Below are 19,857 nucleotides of genomic sequence, written 5' to 3' on the forward strand. Positions count from 1 at the left end.
CAATGGCCAGTGCTGGGCCAGGCTGAAAACAGGAGCCAAGAGCTTCCTCTGGGTCTCCCACATGTGTGGCAGGGGCCCAAACACTTTGGATCATCCTCTGCTGCTTTTCCCAGGCTATTAGCTGGGAGCTGGATTGGAAGAATAGCCAGGAGCAGGACTGGTGCCCATATAGGATGCCATTGTGGCAGGCAGAGGCTTTACCTGCTACACCACAATGCCTACATAATTTCAGAAGAATAATTTCTATGGACAGAGAATTCTTCTGTAAAGCAAAAGCAGCAGGAGGAAGAAGTAGGTTACCTTTTTAGGAAGCATTACTCCTATAAGGATAGTAGTCACGGGAGTCACAGTTTTCCCCACTGTTGGTGCTTAGTAGAGTCATCTAGAAGGCTCATTAAAGCACAGATTGCTGGTTTTCTGATTTTGTTGATTTTGGATCAGGTCCCAGAATATGTCTGTCTTGCAAATTATTAGAGGCTGCTTGTGCTGAAGCACACTTTGAGTCAGTGACCTAGAATTGTCTTACACAGAAAATCTATTTCTCATGGAGATAAAATGCTTTATTTTAGGTTGACTTGCAGTTTGAGTGGTTTCAACTTTTCTCCCCAGCCTTCATTGTTCCATCACCATCTGCCAGACCTGTCTGCTTTCTGACCCTGCACTCACATTGCTCATTCCTGCATTCTGTCTCTTTTCTACTCTGTTCTCTTTTCTACTTTCGCTTAAATAGAGCCTTGACTCTGATAGAAAGCTTGGATCTAACTGAAGACCAGAGGAATCTGTTTTCTCTCAACTCTTTGCATTTATTATTTGCACTTGCTTTAACCACTAACTAAGCACTTGGCACATCCCAGGCTTTCTTACTGTTTTTTTCTCCATCCTCTCCCTTGTTCCCACCCATGTGTCCTAAGCCCTGGCTCAAATACTGCCTCCTACTTAAAACCTTCTCCTTTTGCTTCAGTTAGAAGGAATCTCTGTTTTGAACCCTTATGGTATTTTCTTTGTGACTCATGTTTTAATTTCTTCTAGAAGATTGTAAACCCATGAGAGGGCTAATCCTCCGCCTGCGGCACCGGCACACCGGGTTCTAGTCCTGGTCAGGGCGCCGGATTCTGTCCTGGTTGCCCCTCTTTTAGGCCAGCTCTCTGCTATGGCCTGGGAGTGCAGTGGAGGATGGCCCAAGTGCTTGGGCCCTGCACCCACATGGAAGACCAGGATAAGCACCTGGCTCCTGCCTTCGGATCAGTGCGGTGCGCTGGCCGCAGCGCACTGGAGGGTGAACCAACGGCAAAGGAAGACCTTTCTCTCTGTCTCTCTCTCACTGTCCACTCTGCCTGTCAAAAAAAAAAAAAAAAAAAGAAAAAAAAAAACAGAGATACGGCCTCATATATTCAACTTTTAATCCTCAGAGTACTTGGTACATAGTATGACTCAATAAATGCATTTATATAGCACAGGAACAAATATGTCAGATGTTTGGTGGCTTTTCCTAACATGGCATTTTACTACTGCTACACCAAGGTTTGCTGCAAAGCTTGGTACTGGAGCTGTGCCTCGAAGATTGTTCACTAAGTAACCACAAATTGGTGAAAGATTCTATGTAATGAGTCACAGACCAACAATGCTAGGTGACAGAGGTGCACTTAGCCTTGTTTCAAAATTCTGATTTAAAGAATAATTGTACATAGATGCCAGTCTTTAGTCATGACACAGGCGCTCTTTGGGGAGTTCTATAGAGTTGGTGAACTGGGTTACTTCTCATCCAAGTCTTCTCAAAGGGGCTAAGAGGCATGCACTTGGAGAATTCAAAGTTATGAAGCTAGTCCTCACCCTTCTTCATGTATCCAAGATTACATTCTTTGGAGGTAAAATAGTTCCCGATGTCCCCACCTAAATGGCACACCACCTGAGAGAAGAGTTAAACATTTCTAACTGTGAGACTTGATAATTTTTTATTCTTTGCGCCTCATGCTTATCACATAATGGGAATGGGAAGTCAATATATATTTGATATTTGCTTTGTGTTCAATTGTTTGTCTCCCATATTCTCTCTTTAATCTCTGTATACAGCCACATATTCCCAATAAATATACTTAACTTTGCTATGAAGACATAAAATCAGTTGTGCCACTAAATCCTCTATATGTTAATGTATGTGTTTAAAATTTGATTTTTATTATATCTTAAACACATATATGTAGAGCTCTGTTACTGGAAGTTAAATGAGGTATCGTTAGCATCTTTCATGACTTTTTTATTTCTCAAGCTTTCATTTTTCCTGTCATCTGAGAATACCTTAGTTTGATCTTGAATGCTGATAAAAAAAAAATCTCGGAGGGAAATTTCAGCTTGGGTAAGTCTCTGGGGGCTCAGAGCTTTTCCATTTGTTGAGGAATTTTTCCTTTATTTTCTAACTCAATGTTCTTTGATTTGTTCCTATTTAGGATCACTAAGTAAAAAAATGAGAGTACTTATAGCATCATAAATCCTTCAAGTGCTTAATATAGAACATCTAATTCAAATCATGTAAACAAAAATGTAATAAAGCAGTCTGGAGGATTCAATTTGAAACACAATTTGATCTAGAGGTTCATACACTATCACCAAGACTCAATTTCTTTTCATTTCTCAACTCTTCATTGTGCTAGCTCCTTTCTCAGGGAGGTAGTATCTCTTTTGATAGCAAGATAGCTATGTTAGATGCATATACTGTGCTTTCACTAATCTTCACTCAAAAAAGAGACTCTCATTCTACTCCCAATTCCAATTCCAGAAAGGTACCTTGACCGTATCTCACTCTCACAGGGTCATTTTTTATTCCAGTGTGAATCTCTGTGTCCATGGGGGAAGAAATACACTGATTGGCCAAGGAGGCGGGCTGAGCTAGCTCTGCATCCCTTGATAGCAGCGTGGGGATATTCAGGCTGCCCTGATTTCAGAGAGTAAGGCAAAGAGGTCAGGGAAGGCAAAATAGACTTAGTAAGAGGAGGTCATTTACTGGCTTCAGCACATGTATAATAGGATCGTCCTTCCTGGCAAATGCATTCCCATTTGTAGCCAAATAGCTAATAGGACATTTTCATTTAAATATTTTTTTAAAAAAGGAGCCACAGATTCCTTTATATCCCATTTAGGAGGGGGAAGATGACACTGGTCAAAAAGAAAAGAAAAATATTAACTATAGGAGTAGGGGTGTACTTCTTGCTGGAATCTGTAAAAACAAAACAAAACAGAAATTAGAGATGTTTTAGGTAGCAGATTTTTTAAAAAGTAGTTAATTTATCCTCTCACTTAACAGAAAATTACTTATAAAAATATTTGAAATTAGTTACTTTAAGCAAAGTATTCTATTTTTCTAACAGAATTTAACTTGCTTATGTTGCAGAATGAAGCAAATATAGAGATTTACCTTAGATTATACATCCATTGGGTAGAGATTTCATGATTTTCCACCTTTATCACCATCGATAGTATTAACATCACTACTCTCCACCTTAATTATCTTCTTTATTACCACTGTGAAAGCTAACATTAAGTACTTACTGTTTTTTGAGCCCTTGCCATATATTAATTCATTTTATCTTCACAACAAATCTATGAGGTATTTATTTTCATTGTCCTCATTTAAAACATTGTTTAACTTTAAGGAAGGCAGAGATAGAAAGAAGACGGAGAAAGGACTTCCATCTGCTTGTTCACTCCCTAGACGCCTGCAACAGTCAGAGTTGGGCCTGACCGAAACCATGAAGGAGCCTAGAATTTAATCTGCATTTCCCATGTGTGTGGCAGGGACCTAAGAACTTGAGCCATCACCTGCCGCCTCCCAGGCTGCACAGTAGCAGGAAGCTGGAATTATGAATGGAGCAAGATGCGGGCATCCCAAATGGTATCCTAAACACTGTGCCAAATGCCCATGCCTATCCTTACTTTTATTGATGAGACTATGGCAAATGTGAAGAAACTTGCCAAATGTCACAGGTCTAGTAAGTAGTGTAGGCAGCATTTAGGTCATCTGACTCAACTCTGTGTCATAACCACTGTGTTGTCAGTCCGTACATTGCATATCCATTCACAGATTTTTTTTGAATTGCAAAGCACACAAGAAGTATTGAGTCTTGCTTGCTGTGTTGTGTGTGTGTGTACATGTGTTTGCACTCCCTATACATACACACCTTTCACAGGAAGTATGGGAGAGGTTAACAGCTAGTGAGTTTTAACTGATGGAAACAAAACTAGAAAACAAAAACATTGCTGCCAGGTATAAGTCTTGATTGGGAATACAGTGGGATAGGGAAGAGAGAGGGGGAAATCTTCTAAAAATGGTGTATATAAAGATTGGATCTCTTCTTCAACCAGTCTTCACTAGATGTTTAGAGTAGAAAAGATGTTTGAGATAGAAAAAGACTCTAGTCTGATTGCCTCAATCTACTCATTTTTGGACAGGGTGACCAGATGAGGGAGAAATATATTTTCATAATGTGTGAAATTTTTTTGACTTACTGAAATTTTAGTTTGGGATCAGAAACCTACATCTACATCTGTATCCATATCTTTAGTAATTTTTAAAACCCAAATTTTTACCAATAACAAGGAAATTAATAGTGAATATATCTTTTAAACTTTTTTTCAAAGTTTGTGTTAAAGTTGTACATTCTGAATCCCCTCAGAGACCTCGGAACCATTAGTACTACTCTGGTGGGTTAGTCATTAGAATGATTCTCATTTTGTGTTTTGTTTTCTCCTTACGGAGGCTGGAGATAATAACAGAGCCTTCCAACTCCATTCTCTCTAACTTCTCAAGGGGATAAGATTCTGCTGAAAGGATTTATCAGAAAACGGTGGCAGAACAGGAGTATAACAGAAAAATCTTGGTTTTCGAGATGATTAGCTCTGGTGTTGAATCTCTGTCCCTAGCAGTCTTACCTTGACCATGCTAATTTGCTTTCATTGAGTCTTAACTTTCTCACATAAAAAAATGAGAGCATCTCATGGATTTTGGAAACACTTTTATCACTACGACTACCACAGTTATTACTACCACAACCACCTCTAACTAATACACAACTGAGTATGTATTGAATGAGTACAGTAATATATTCAGTAACCAGTGTTATCCTCAGAGCATCCTTATGAAATTGACACTATTATCTCTAATGTGCAGATGAGGGAAGTTAAGGCAAGGAAAGCTTAAGTATCTCTGTGAGTCCACATGGTAACATGAGCTCATACACTGAACTTAAGGAACTTAAATGTCCATTCTCATTCCTCATCAAACTTAGCATATCAACCACATTTATCATAGTTTACAACTCTCTCTTCCCTGATACTCTTCACTTTGCTCCTAGGGTCCCACTTCTATTGGTTTTCTCCTCTCTCACCAGCCATTCCTTCTCAGTATTCTTTATTTATTTCTTCTCATCCTGAGCTTATAAAATTGTGGAGTGCCCTGAGAAATTGTCCTTAGACAGCTTCTCTTCTTTATGTACACATTGCTGTGGAGAGCTCATCTTATCGCATGTCTTTGAATATCACCCGTACCCCACTGATTGCAAATTTGCCTTTCTAGCCTGTGTCTCTCTTTTGAATTCTAGGCTCTTGCATTCCTGTCGATCAGACATCTGTGCTTGGAAGACTGTTTTATATGTCGGATACTAAATTCCTGTACCAGGCCTCAGCATTCATATCAGTACAGTAGGGTCAACAACCCAACTTTATGCCCCAGTCTCTGCCATCTACAAGCTTCTGTATCTCAGTAAATGCCAACTCTATCCTTTCAGTTACTCAAGCCCAAACCTTGCAGCCATCCTGCACTCCTCTTGCTCTCTCACTGTTCACAGCTAGTATATCAGGAAGTTCTCTTGTTTTAATCTTCAGAATATATAATGAATCAGGTCAAATATCGCCACTTCCCTTGCTACCATCTTCAATTCTCATTTGGATTATTTTTTTTTTAAAGTTATTTACTTGAAACGTAAAGAAAGAGAGCGAGAGAGTGAGAGAGTGAGAGAGAGAGAGAGAGAGAGAGAGAGATGTCTAGGTATCTTCCACTCTCTGGTTCACTCCCCAAATGCTGCAACAACCTAGGCTGGGCCAATCAGAGACCAGGAGGCAGACTCCATCCAGATCTCTCACGTGGGTAAAAGGGACCCAGACACTTTGGCCATCTTCCATTGCTTTCTCAGGCATATTAGCAGGGGGCTGAATTGAAAATGGAGCAGCTGGGACTTGAACCCATGTTCATATGGAATGCCAGTATTGCAGGGGATGCTTAAGCTGCTGTGCCACAATACTGGCCCATCTTGTTTGGATTATTAAGTAGCCTCCTAACTGGTGTCTCTCCTTTAACTTTGCAGTCTATTCTCAATGGAGCTGTGAGATCAATTTTATTAAAATCTAAGTGAAATGTTCTGTCCTCTGTCTGAAACCTTCCAATAGTTCCCATGTGATTAACAGGAGAAAGTCAAAACACTTAATCTAGTGTTAGGCAAATTCTCTCCAAAGCCTCTATCAAAAATCCAGAGCGTAATGAGTGTTAAATTTTAAGATATTAAATAGTCAAAAGTTGTCACCATGTGAAAAGCACTTTCCCAGAAATTTTCAGCTTTATTTATAAGGGTGGATGGGTGCCAAGAGCTATCACAACATTTCTGCAAGGCAAGCATTCCTTCCATTTTATAAATGAAGAAACGGGCTCTGGAGTTAAGTCATTTCACAAGGCCCCACTGCTAACATATACCCAGATCTTTCTGGCTCCAAAGTCTATTCATTTTTCACATGCCACATGTTCTTCCAGATTCATTTGGTTACTTATTCTTTCATCCATTCATTTGAGACAGACATTCCTTCAAGGTCAGTGTGATGCACAAATAGAGAAAGCTAGTTTTAGGGAATTGAAGCCCAGAATAAAAGGAAGCAGGAAAAAATAATAAGTTGATAAACTAAATAATGGTAATAGCAATAGTAGCTTAAATGTTTTGTGTACTTACCTACGTCACACATTGTTCTAAGAACTTTTACATGCATTATTTAATTTTCTCCACGCTTGAATCTTGTAAAGTAGGTTTTTTTAAAAAATTCCTATGTATATGTAAGGAAACCCAGGCACAGAGACTAAGCCATTTGTCCATGTTATCACTGCTAGTAGCTGACAAAGTTTACATATAAAATGAGGCTTATTACAAACAATTGGCTGCGTTTTTTAGAGACATGTTAAGAATTTTGATTATGTGAAACATTTTAACAAATAAAACTCTTCTTTGTGAATCCATCGACACAGAACAGAGCATGTATTTTGTGAGTCTGCAGATTTTTGGCACAGATATGTTGCTGAAGGAAGCAACAGTTAAGGGCAAATAACTAATTAACATTCTGTTAACATATTTTAAGTCTTCCAGTGGGCATGGAAACATTTGTTCCTATGGTAACCAGTGTAGATCACATGACGGGTGATAGAAGAGTCAGAGGGGAAAGCCTTTAGTTTAGAATGCTTTTTCTTTTGCAAATGTACTTCTTTAAATGTATTATGCTATTTGACCTCTTGACTCTCTGAAAGTGAGAATTCCTGGGAGTATTTTGACATTGAGTTACAAATCAGCAGGATCAATTTTGACATCAAGTGAGGGCCTGACGAACCCATATATGCCCTTTAGTACACCTCCTTTCATTGGTGGAATTACAGTCTCTGGACTGGCTGATTTGAAGGTCTTCCTGGTGTCTTTCAGTGTTCTGCCTGTAAGACTAAGAGGGAGGAAACGTGATTCACCTGCCTCAGAGAGACTTTGGGGGAAATTGAATAGCTTGTGGCTTCTGTTAGTGAAAAAAACCAAAACAATTGAAAGATTGAGAAACAGTCTCCTGAGAGGACTCCGTGTTTGTAGAGAAATATCAAGTGTGGATTCCCGAAGCTGGGCTAGTGGGAGGAGTGAAGGGGCAATAGCAGCTAACTAGAAAATTAGGTCTGGGGATTCTACTGATCTTACTTATAGGAAGTGTAACCAGGTATAAAATAACATAAGCCAACAATTTTTTCTGCTTAAATGTAAAACTGGGAAGCTAATGCTTCAGGCCTGGACTAGCAGCTTCCTGCTTACCCATGTCCTAAGGCACAAATTCCTTGTTCCTTATCTCAACTTCTTTTCCAGGGCAGGGGTATCTGGTCAGGCTAGATCTACTTTCGACACCCATGGACCTCAGGGAGCACAATGGTGAAGTGATGCATGAAGAAGGAATGCATTATCTGTGATCTAGTGACAAGCCCTGGCTCCTGACACCAGAGACCTGCAGCTTTTTTTGTGATTTTGCGGAACCAACACCCGCTTCCTTTTAGCCCCTTTAGAAGTCTGCTATGCTCTAAATTTGTAGGCAGATTAAATTTCCTTCACTCCATAACCTTGTCCTTGTTATTTTGATTTGGCACCAGGGATGGGGACCCAGTTGTCTATAACAAGAAAGACCCCTATATTAGACAGACACACTACCACCCTCATCACATGGTTCATACATGCATTAGCCCCAGGCTATTCCAGGTTGTTGGGGTAAGTAGAGCATTGTTTACCCATTAACAGAAACATTCCTTAGCTTACTGAGGGAAAAAAATGCTGTATTCAATAACTGAAAACATTCTGAAGCCAAGAAAGCTTTTTGTTTTTAATTGTAGAGATGTGTAGATATTGAGTGGGTCCAACAAATTGGCTGTGTTAACAACCAGTCAATGAGGTTTAGGTAGATAAGGCCAAATCAGAGAATGGACCAGAGTTCTCTGCAACTTTCAGAGTCCAGTATCAAAGGAAAAAGGGCATCATTGCATCCTGGGTTTATTCCTCTCTGTCTTTCCTCTTCTGGATAATTTCAGAGCTGTAGTGGCTAGGAAAATGCTCCAGTTTCATCTCTGGGTTGATGATGTGATATGTCTGACTTGTCTCTTCCCTCTTCAGTTTATAGAGAAAAACATCAGTCTCCATGACCAATTGTATTTTTATTATACTGTTTATAAGGTCTTTTCCCAAGGTTCTAATTGGTGAATTTCTATAAGAAAAGTTTAGTCTGGTAATTCCATTGTGAATGACCACACCTGATCATTTCTGATTCAAGATCCTTACTCTTGACTAGAGATTGAAATTGGTAGTATATTTTCCCTCTCTAGGTTTTCAAGGATTGGAACTGTTTTTTGGTTACCTGATCCAAGCCCAGATCACTCAGAGGTGTGAAAGAGAATCCTTCATTTATTATTGACTACATTGCAGTCAACTGTGGGTGTGAATTAATTCATATATGATAGTAACATGCTTTGTCCTAAATCAAATAGCGCACAGCATTTGCTACAGGACTCTCTTTCTGTGAAATGACTTTATGGAAATATAGAAAGATAAAAATAAATCAGCCAAGTCTTAAAAAGGAGCTTAACTTTTTTGATTGATACCTCTAATTTCTCCTGCTTCCATTCATTTTTCATAATATCATAAAAGCTCTTTCTAAAATATTGATCTAGTTGGTATTATACTTCTTAAAAACTTCTAACAACTTTTATTACCTACAGCATGTAGTTTAAAAGTCCTGAGTATGAAATACCAGACCTTTACAACCAGGCTGTAGCTAAGCTCTCCCACCTGGGTAAGTGACTACTCTTTTCCTGCTCCTATACCCTTCCTACATCTTACACAACCTGCACTCCAGCCATCCAGAAATTCAGAGATACCCTGAGGACATTGTACTGTCTGAAATCCCTGTGACTTGGCATATGCTCTTCTCTGCTTGAAATGGCTTTTCCGTTATTTTGCTGAAAACCCTCATGCTCATGTCAAGACTCCCTATTGTGGGGCTGGCATTGTGGGACAGCAGGTTAATCCACTGCCTGTAACACCAGCATCCCATGAGCACCAGTTCAAGTCTGGGCTGCTCCACTTCCAATCCAGCTCCCTGCTAAAGTCCTGGGAAAGTAGTAGAAGATGGCCCAAGTCCTTGGGCCTCTGTCACCCAAGTGGGAGATCTCAATGGAGTTCTAGATTTGTGGCTTGAACTTGGACTAGCCCTGGCCATTGTCGCCCTTTGGGAAGTGAACCAGGCAGATAGAAGACTCTCTCTCTCTTTCTCTCTATAACTCTGCCTTTCAAGTGAATAAATAAATCTGTTTTTAAAAGACCCCCTCTTGTGATTCTGCCTTACTTCCCCCAGGGAGAATGAGGTCCTTCCTGCACTTAGCAGCCAAAAACCATTGCTTAGACATTTGAATAGATATTTGTTCATGTTTCCCTTTCTCATTAGACTAAGCCTTCTCCCAAGACAATGATTTTACTTCATTCATCCTGTATGAAAGCTTCCTATCACAGTAGAAAGCAGTTGATAAGTGGAAAATTAATATATTTTGCTTCCTACTTTACTTTTAGAACTTCTTAACCTTGTAGTGACTTATGACAAAAATGAGTTTGAGGGAGAAGATAAAAATGCTATATTTACATGTTATCTTTTGAAGATTCAGTCTGTCTGGAATTTTCTTGCATAACAATTATAACCTTTTCTATGGTTTAGTCTCCCTTATCTATGGTTTCACTTTCTACAGTTTCAGTAACCTATAGTTCACTGCAATACAAAAGTATTAAATGGAAAATTCCAGAAATTATTCATAAGTTTCAAATTGAGCACTATTTTGAGTAGTATGAAATTTCTTTATGACCTGTTCTTTTCAGCCCTGGACATAAATCATTCCTTGTCTAGGGTATCCATGCTGTATATGCAACTTTCCCATGATATATATGGCTGCTCTCTTGGTTATAGAATCTACTATGTTGTATCACAGTTCCTGTGTTTAAGTAACCTTTCTGTCACAATGCTTGTATCATTCATCATTCACCTCATTTCACATAGGCATTCAAAACTTCACATCATCGCAAGAAAGGTGAATACCATATAATAAGATTTTGAGAGGTAGCTGGAAAGTGAGAATATACAATTTTTTGCAGTATATTGTAATTCTTTTTCATTATGCTTGTGTATTAACATCAGGTATATATGTATAGGAAAAACATAGTATATGTATATATAGGTTCAGTACTATCCATAGTTTTAGATATACAGTGGAGGACTTGTAATACATCTCACAAGTTTAAAGGGGAACTACTGTGATGCTATTATGGAAATTGAGGTAGTTGAAGAGAAAGACAAGAGGAAAAACCAAGAAATAAAGCATGTGTTCTCTAATCTGTCGGTTTGAACACTATTGGATACTGAGATCTATATTTTTGGTATTTTCCCCCCAAGCCCACTTAGAAAAAATAACTTTTATAAAAGAATCATGGTGGGGCTGGCACTCAGGCATAGCAGGTTAAGCCTCTACCTGTGATGCTGGCATCCCATATGGGTGCCAGTTCCAGACCTGACTGTTCCACTTCCCATCCAGCTCCCTGCTAATGTGCCTGGGAAAGAAGTGGAAAATGGCCTAAGTGCTTGGGTTCCTGCACCCTTGTGGGAGAGCCAGAGGAAGCTCTGGGCTTCTGGCGTCAGCCTGGTGCAGCCCTGGCCTTTGTTGCCATTTGGGGAGTGAACCAGTAGATGGAAGATCACTCTGTCTCTGTGTAACTCTGCCTTTCAAAATAAATGAATAAGAGTCATGGTCTGTGATTCTGAAAAGAGTAGATTCAACTTAGATCAATAATACATTTTAGGGGCTGGTGCTATGGTGTAGTGGGTAAAGTTGCCGCCTGCAGTACCGGCATTCCATATAGGCACCGGTTTGAGCCCAAGCTGCTCCATTTCTGATCCAGCTCCCTGCTCATGTGTCCAGGAAAGTAGTACAAGATGGCCCAAGTCCTTGGATCCCTGCACCTGCATGGGAGACCTGGAAGAAACTCATGGCTCCTGGCTTCAGATCTGCCCAGCTCTGGCCTTTGCGGCCATTTGGAAGAGTGAACCAGCAGATGGAAGACCTCTCTGCCTCTGCCTCTTTGTATCTCTACCTTCAAATAAATAAATATTTTAAAAAATACCTTTTAGCAGCTGGCAGTTATATGTGCTCAGATTCCCAGCTGACCGCAATTGCACCCAGTATCCTCCTGGATAGTAGCTCATTTTTGTGACCTCAAACAACTCATAGGGAGGTATTAGGACTTCTTTCTTGAGGGAGAAGTCTTGTACAGGTGCACCCAGGCAGGTCAGTATGGTAAATAGTGTTTGGTTCCCAAACTTCTGTGCTTCTTCTCTTAAGAGGGAGGTGTAGAGGAATTGGCCAAATCGAACGATGGCCCCTATGTAGGCCTCAAAGTAGACATCCTTGGTGCCATGATGCACCTCATAACACAGACTGTTGTTCTTCATGAGCATCTCTTTCCTCAGCAGCTGGATTGCTGAGGTCAGGTAGTAGTGTAGATATTTGAAATGGAATGAATGTTCATACTGCTGTGGAGTCCTGGCAACACTGGTCATGGCCCTCATAAAGTCAGAGCGAACATTGCTGTTCAATGTATAAACCAAGATGGCCACAGCATGTGTAATAGTCATGTTCTCGGGGAGAGCTTTTGCTAGGTTCAACCAGGTTAAGTGGGCTTTGTGCCATACCCTGGAGTAGTTCTTATAGGCTTGCAGCTCTTTCATGAAATAATCTCCTTGACTTAACTCCTCCATGACCTGTTTGCTACAGCCTTGGTATTGATCATCAAAGGAATCTGGTGCCAAGTCAAAGTTGATTTTAATTGCAACCTGGAAGTAAAGAAAAATCTCGCTTTTAATTTCCCAAGTCAGTTGGTACATGTAGTAGCAGATTTGCTTCACTGTATATAGCCAAATATCCCCAAAACAAAGATTTGTTGATTATGTTACATCTTGTCCTTTCAGCATCATTGACCTGTGCTAAAGATTGAATTCGGTTGGCTGAACATTGATGAAAGATGAAAATATTCATCAAAAGTTCACCTTCCCCTGGGAGGAAGTAACCCTTTTTATATCACTGAAATCACAGTGTTTTTGCATATTGGGTACTTTGAATAAAAAATAATAACCTTATAGTTTAATTAAATTAGATACTTCAACAATTCATGGAAAATAGAATTTTTAAAAAATATTTGTTTTGGTGCAAAAAAACCTAAAGTGCCTAAGTACAAAGAGTCTTCAGAAATTCATGGAAAGTGTGTGTTATAAAGAAACTATGATGGATTTAATTTTTTCACTGATAAACTAACTTATCTTTAAAATTTGTATTTATTTATATAAAAGGCACAATAATAGACACACACACATGAGAAAGAGAGAGAAAAAGGGAGAAAGAGAGATGTGGGGAGATATAGATATCTTTCATCTGCTTGTTCATTCCCAAATGCCTACAGCAGTGGGGTTGGGCTAGGCTGAAGTCAGGAGGAGCCAAGTGGTAGGGAACCAAGTACTTGAGCCACCACTTGTTAACTCCCAGGTTTCACATGAGCAGGAGCTAGATTGAAAGTGAAGGGAAGACTTGAATCCAGGTACTCTGATATGGGATGTGGGCATCCCAAGCAGTAGCTTAATCTGCTTTATCACAAAGCCGAAATTTACCTTTTAATTCCATCTTTCCATAAATGTTTGAAGTACCTTCATACTTTGTGTTTCATCTATGTTCCTCCCCCTTCATATTTTCTCATAAATGCTATAGGGATTATCTCTTTTATGAATGCTTAGAATCTATATAAAATGTTTGCCCACTTAATTTCAGAAAAGTTTAAGGGATGAGTGGTGTTAGGTTCTCCAAAGGGGCCTCCAGTAAATTACAACCCTCTTGTCTTCCCAGATCCTGAAAAAACTGAGGAATAAAAAAAGAACAAATGTGAAGGTTAACTATAATTTTTCTTATTGGATCATGCCGTTTTGGAGCACACATCTGTAGGTCTGATGTCAAATAAGCTTGGTAAGAGTAAATTCCAGGGCTGGCGCTGCGGCTCACTTGGCTAATCCTCTGCCTGTGGCACCGGCACCCCGGGTTCTAGTCCCAGTTGCTCCTTTTCCAATCCAGCTCTCTGCTGAGGTTCGGGAGGCAGTGGAGGATGGCCCAAGTGCTTGGGCCCTGCACCCGCATGGGAGACCAGGAGGAAGCACCTGGTTCCTGGCGATCCTGGCTTCGGATTGGCGAGGCACGCAGGCCGCAGTGTGCTGGCTGTAGCGGCCATTTGGGGAGTGAACCAACAGAAGGAAGACCTTTCTCTCTGTCTCTCTCTCTCACTGTCTAACTCTGCCTGTCAAAAAAAAAAAAAAAAAAAAAAAAGAGTAAATTCCAGGTTGAGGCAGACTTGTCCCCTTAGTTGCAAGCAGTATTGTGCTGTGACCTGTCCAGGTGACATTCTTACAATGGAGGAACAGAGATCACATGCCCTTTTGCCATCAGACTAACACCCAGGAGGAAGAAGCAGAGCAGAGCTCAACCCAATATACCCAGTTATTGCTTTACTTACTTATTGTATTGCTACCTATAAAGTGCATGTGTCCATGTCCAAAGGAGCAGAGTGAGTGAAGGGTGAAGAGAGATGTCCTTTTCTTGGAAACCCGGAGTGGGAAAAAGATATTCTTTTCTAATGGGCGGCCAGTTGAATATCACTTATTGACAGCTAATGCAGCTAATGCTGCTAAACTGAAGTTAGGGGACTGAAAAAAAAGTCCACTAAGCCATAACAGTTTGCCATTTAGAGCCTTAGCTGAATTATCTAAATCCAAATAGATGCTTCTTTCTGGACAATGCAATGATGCTTTATACATAAATAGTACTAAGGTGCATGTTGAAAGACGAGTCCATTCAGTCAATGTTAAGGATGTTGGGATTGGAACTCAAAAAACACATCATTGGATGTTTTTACTGTATTATTTATGAGATATCATCTGGTTGTATGTAAACTAGGACAGATTTTTAAGACAGATTAAATAATTTTAACCAGTACAGGCATTGTGGCTCAGTGTGTTAAGTTGTTATCTGAGATGCTAGTATCCCATATGAGTGCTGGTTTGAGTCCTGGCTGCTCCACTTCTGACCCAGCTCTCTGCTAATGTACCTGGGAAAGCAATAGAAGATGGCCCAAGTTCTTAGGCCCCTGGACCCCACATAGGAGACCAGGATGAAGTTCCTGGCCATTTGGGGAGTTAACCAGCAAATAGAAGATCTCCGTCTTTCCCTTGCTTGCTCTCTGTAACTCTGCCTTTCAAACAAATAAATAAATAAATCTTCATAAATAAATTTAACAATAATTCTTTACAGTAGATTTAAAAATAGGTCTACAGAATCTATTTAAGCCAAAGCAAACAAAACCAATAATATCCTGTGTTACCAAATCTCATGATAAACTCCAAAATCTGTATTACTAGATCTCAAATATATTCTGTGATCTCTTAACGTTAGATTATTTTTTCTTACGTAAAATTTTATAGTACCATGCTTATAATTTTCAGTTGATCTATACAGTGCAGTTTAAATACATAGATTTGGTTTATTTTGTATTGTTTTATGGAAACAATATTTTACTTAATTTTAAATGGAGAATCAAGAAAATAACTATGCCACTGGCTTTTATAAGTCTAAATTTATAAACTCTAAAGAGGTCTACATTTTTAATAGTTGCTTTCAGTTTTCACTAATACTATGAGGTTACTTCAAAAGGTTTGTGAAAAGTGAAATGAAAAGATTAGTTTAAGGCAAAAATCTTTGAAATCCATGCATTCAAGGGGTCTCCAAAAATTTTGTGGAATATGCCATATTATGAAAAAAGAAGGATTTCAAAATTCTTTTATACCACAATACACTTTTAATTCCATTTCTCATGAACTTTTGGAAGCATCCTTGTATTTATTAAAATTATTGACTGAAAGTAGATCCCAAGTGAATAAGGTTTCGCTTATTTAGAGGTTGTCACCAGGTGAACGATCTATTGGAGAATTTATCATAAATAGATCATCCCCTCATCTCCTCCTACCTCAGAACTCTTTGTGGATCTCTGCAGGCCAGAAAGGAGCAGCAGGAGGAGCAGCTGCCCCTTAAGGAGAAAGATTCTCATGGCTGTAGCTGCAGTAATCCCGGGAAGAAGAATCCTCCAGCACCTTTTGATCCGTAGGCAGCAATGGCTTGTGTTGAAAGCACTTCTCCTTTGCTACTGCAACTTCATCTTGAAATGGGTTCTCCAGACTTCCCTTGGGTTTTCTTTGAGTGAGTCTCAGCAAGAACTCTCCGTGATCCTGTCTGTGCTGAGACTTCCGTAGACCACCAACAACCAGCAGCTTTCCCCGGAGGTTGAAATCAACTCCAACTTCTTTGCTGAGTTGAAATTCCTTTGAAAGAGCCAGGCATGTGCACCAAATAAGGGTTTCGAAAGAGAATCCCTTAGTTTCCAGTTAAAAGGCACATCCCATATCTGATTTGTATTCAGGGGAATGCCAAAGGCCCATTAAGGGTCAGGTTCTGCAGTCCAGCCTTAATTTTCCCAGCAAGGCAGGAAGAAGGATCTGCACAGTGTTTGAGGCCAAATGCATTATCTTGAGCCTCAGGCTTCCATTGTGAGTAATAAGATTGGCGCATGCAGGGCGGCTGGCAGGATCCCTCCTCAAGGTGGGCCTCTGTCAAGCTCAGCTGGTGCGGCTGATAGGCCCTGCCCAGCATGGGCTGCCACGCCTTTTAGAGTGGTTGTCAGAAGGAAGGCTCTTTTTGCTGCTTTTCCATGGCACAATTGAAACTCTCCAATCCTTGCCAGCGCCGTGGCTCACTAGGCTAATCCTCCACCTGCGGCGCCGGCACCCCAGGTTCTATTCCTGGTTGGGGCGCCGGATTCTGTCCCAGTTGCTCCTCTTCCAGTCCAGCTCTCTGCTATGGCCCGGGAGTGCAGTGGAGGATGGCCCAAGTCCTTGGGCCCTGCACCCACATTGGAGACCAGGAGAAAGCACCTGGCTCCTGGCTTCAGATTGGCACAGTGCACCAGCCGCAATGCGCTGGCCGTAGCGGCCACTTGAGGGGTAAACCAACGGAAAAAGGAAGACCTTTCTCTCTGTCTCTTCTGTCTCTCTTTCTCTCTCTCTCTCTCACTAACTCTGCCTGTCAAAAAAAAAAAAAAAAGAAAGAAAAGAAAAAAACTCTCCAATCCAGAGATTGCACGTGCTGGATTTGGAGTTCTTCCCAATTTTCTCTTCTGAAAACATTAGCTGTGCTAGTCTACAGTGAATCTTAATGATGACATGTCAGAAGACATGTATGAGTAAAACTGACATGAATCAAGAGTAAGATCTAGTGTGTGAATTTAACCCAGGCGTTTAATTAAACACTTGCCTTTAGGCACTTCCCTTTCTAGTCTGAACATCCTTCCTCATTCCCAACTCCTGTGATAGTTGTTTTTCTTGATAATATTTCCTATCTATGCTTCCTGATGGGCTATCTGACTGTTAAGTGAAACTAAATCCTATTCTTGGAAATGCTGGTATTTGTTTTTATTTCCAGTAAGTATTTTTTAATCTGATTTTTCTGATGATGGTAGCAGTTCTGAGACTAATAAATATTTTAGATATTTTCTAGAATATCTAGAAAAATGCAAAGGAGGAAACAAAATTACCCATAACCCGTGACCTAAAATAAAGCCACTACTTAAATTTATATTTTGTTTTACACATACACATGCATAAATAAACACTGTAGAATTGAAATAATATACTATGAGGTTGTGCTTGCCATTTTTTCCCTTAAAATTTGAATTTGTGTACTTATTTATTTGCAAGGAAGAGAAACAGAGAAAGAGGGAGAGAGGTTTCTGTTAGTTTACTTCCCAAATGTCCACAACAGCCAGGGCTGGGCCAGGCTGAAGCCAGGAGCCAGGAACTCAATCCAGATCTCTCTCTCTCTCTCTTTTTTTTTTTTGACAGGCAGAGTGGACTGTGAGAGAGAGAGAGACAGAGAGACAGGTCTTCTTTTTGCCGTTGGTTCACCCTCCAATGGCCGCCATGGCCGGTGCGCTGTGGCCGGTGCACCGCGCTGATCCGAAGCCAGGAGCCAGGTGCTTCTCCTGGTCTCCCATGGGGTGCAGGGCCCAAGGACTTGGGCCATCCTCCACTGCACTCCCGGGCCATAGCAGAGAGCTGGACTGGAAGAGGGGCAACCGGGACAGAATCCGGCGCCCCAACCAGGACTAGAACCCGGTGTGCCGGTGCCACAGGCGGAAGATTAGCCTAGTGAGCCACAGCACTGGCCATCAATCCAGATCTCTTACATAGGTGGCAGGGACCTAACTACGTGGACTATCACTTGCTTTTTCCCAGGGTGCATATTAAGCTGGAATGGAGAGCAGAGCCAGGACTCAAACCCAGGCACTCAGCTATGGGATACGGGCATCTGAAGTAGGGGCTTAACCACTGAGACAAACTCCTACCCTGAACACACTCTTGAATGACACTTAGTTGATTTCTCAATTCTCCCACTTCATGTTTGACCTTGGCAAGATACTTAACCTCTCTGTTCCTTAGTTTCCTCATGTGTTAAATGGAGATAACAGTGTGTACCTTATGAAGTGTTGATACCTTTCGTTTAAAAGATTTATTTATTTATTTGAAAGAGTTAGAGAGAGGAGAAGCAGAGAGAGAGAGAGAGAAAGAGAGAGAGGTCTTCCATCTACTGGTTCACTCCCCAATTGGCCGCAACGGCCAGAGCTATGCTGATCCGAAGCCAGGAGCCAGGAGCTTCTTCCAGGTCTTCCACGCAGGTGCAGGGGCCTAAGTACTTGGGCCATCTTTTTATTGCTTTCCTAGGCCTTAGCAGAGAGCTGGATCAGAAGTGGAGTAGCTGGGTCCCAAACGGGCGTCCATATGGGATGCCGGCACTTTAGGCCAGGGCATTAATCCGCTGCGCCACAGCGCCAGCCCTGTGTTGATACCTTTATAACCCTTAAAACTGCATCTCATGCTTAGAAATTGTTCAACATTAAAAACAATTACCGTTTTTATGTACCGGTTTATTTAATAAAAATGTCTTATATTCAGCTTGTTTTCAATTTTGCACTATTATAATTAACAGTTTGGGAGCATGTTTTAGGCATAAATCTGTTTCTCACAACTTTTTTGTTTTAAAGATTTATTTTACTTGAAAGTCATAGTTATAGAGAGAGAAGATAAGCAGAGAGAGAGACAGAGAGAGAGAGAGAGAGGGAGAGATCTTTCATGTGCGGGTTCACTGCCCAGATGGCCACAACAGCTAGAACTGCACCGATCCAAAGCCAGGAGCCAGGATCTTCTTCTGGGTTTCCCACATGGGTGCAGGGGCCCAAGGACTTGGGCCATCTTCTACTGCTTTCCCAGGCCACAGCAGAGAGCTAGATTGGAAGTGGAGCAGCCGGGTCTCAAAGCAGCGCCCATATGGGATGCTGGCACTGCAGGCGGTGGCTTTACCTGCTACGCCACAGCGCTGCCCTCTCACAACTTTTAGAAAATTATTTATTTATTTGAAAGGCAGAGTTAGAGGGAAAGACAAACACAGATAATCTTCCATCAGCTGGTTCACTCCCCAAATGGCTGCCATGGCCAGGGCTGGGCAAGGCCAAAGCTTGGAGTCTACAACTCCATCCAGGTCTCCCACGAGGGTGCCAGGGGTCCAAATACTTCCATATTCTGCTGCTTTCCCAGGCTCGTTAGCAGCAAGCTGGTTAGAAAGTGGAGCAGCAGGGACTTAACTGGCACTCAGGCCATAGCTTAACTTATTAACACACCATAACATCAGTCTCAAGTTTCTCAAAGTTTTTAAGACACAGTTCTAGTGATGTGATCACTAATTAATGGAATGTTTAATTTTTGGATTAAATAGCAATCAGTGGCTATGTATGTATCAGTGGCTATCCATTTAAAACTCTAAAAATTCTTAAGATTCCTCATTATCAATTGATATTTGAGATATGG

The 19,857-nt window shown here is 40.8% G+C and overlaps 2 protein-coding genes across 2 annotated transcripts in view; one reads left to right on the top strand and one right to left on the bottom strand.

The window, feature by feature from the left end:
- PDE6H (phosphodiesterase 6H) overlaps window positions 1-19,857 on the top strand; it is a 182,806-nt gene that overhangs the window by 23,120 nt on the left and 139,829 nt on the right. The window lies entirely within an intron of this gene.
- ART4 (ADP-ribosyltransferase 4 (inactive) (Dombrock blood group)) lies at window positions 1,333-16,395 on the bottom strand. The gene is made up of 4 exons (XM_062194869.1): window positions 15,912-16,395; window positions 11,979-12,687; window positions 3,180-3,211; window positions 1,333-1,906 (listed from the first exon to the last, which is right to left on the bottom strand). Exons 1-4 carry the CDS (start codon window positions 15,990-15,992, stop codon window positions 1,820-1,822), a joined length of 909 nt encoding a protein of 302 aa, XP_062050853.1. The 5' UTR covers window positions 15,993-16,395; the 3' UTR covers window positions 1,333-1,819.

Source organism: Lepus europaeus, chromosome 6 (genome assembly GCF_033115175.1).
Source record: "Lepus europaeus isolate LE1 chromosome 6, mLepTim1.pri, whole genome shotgun sequence".
NCBI lineage: Eukaryota > Metazoa > Chordata > Mammalia > Lagomorpha > Leporidae > Lepus > Lepus europaeus.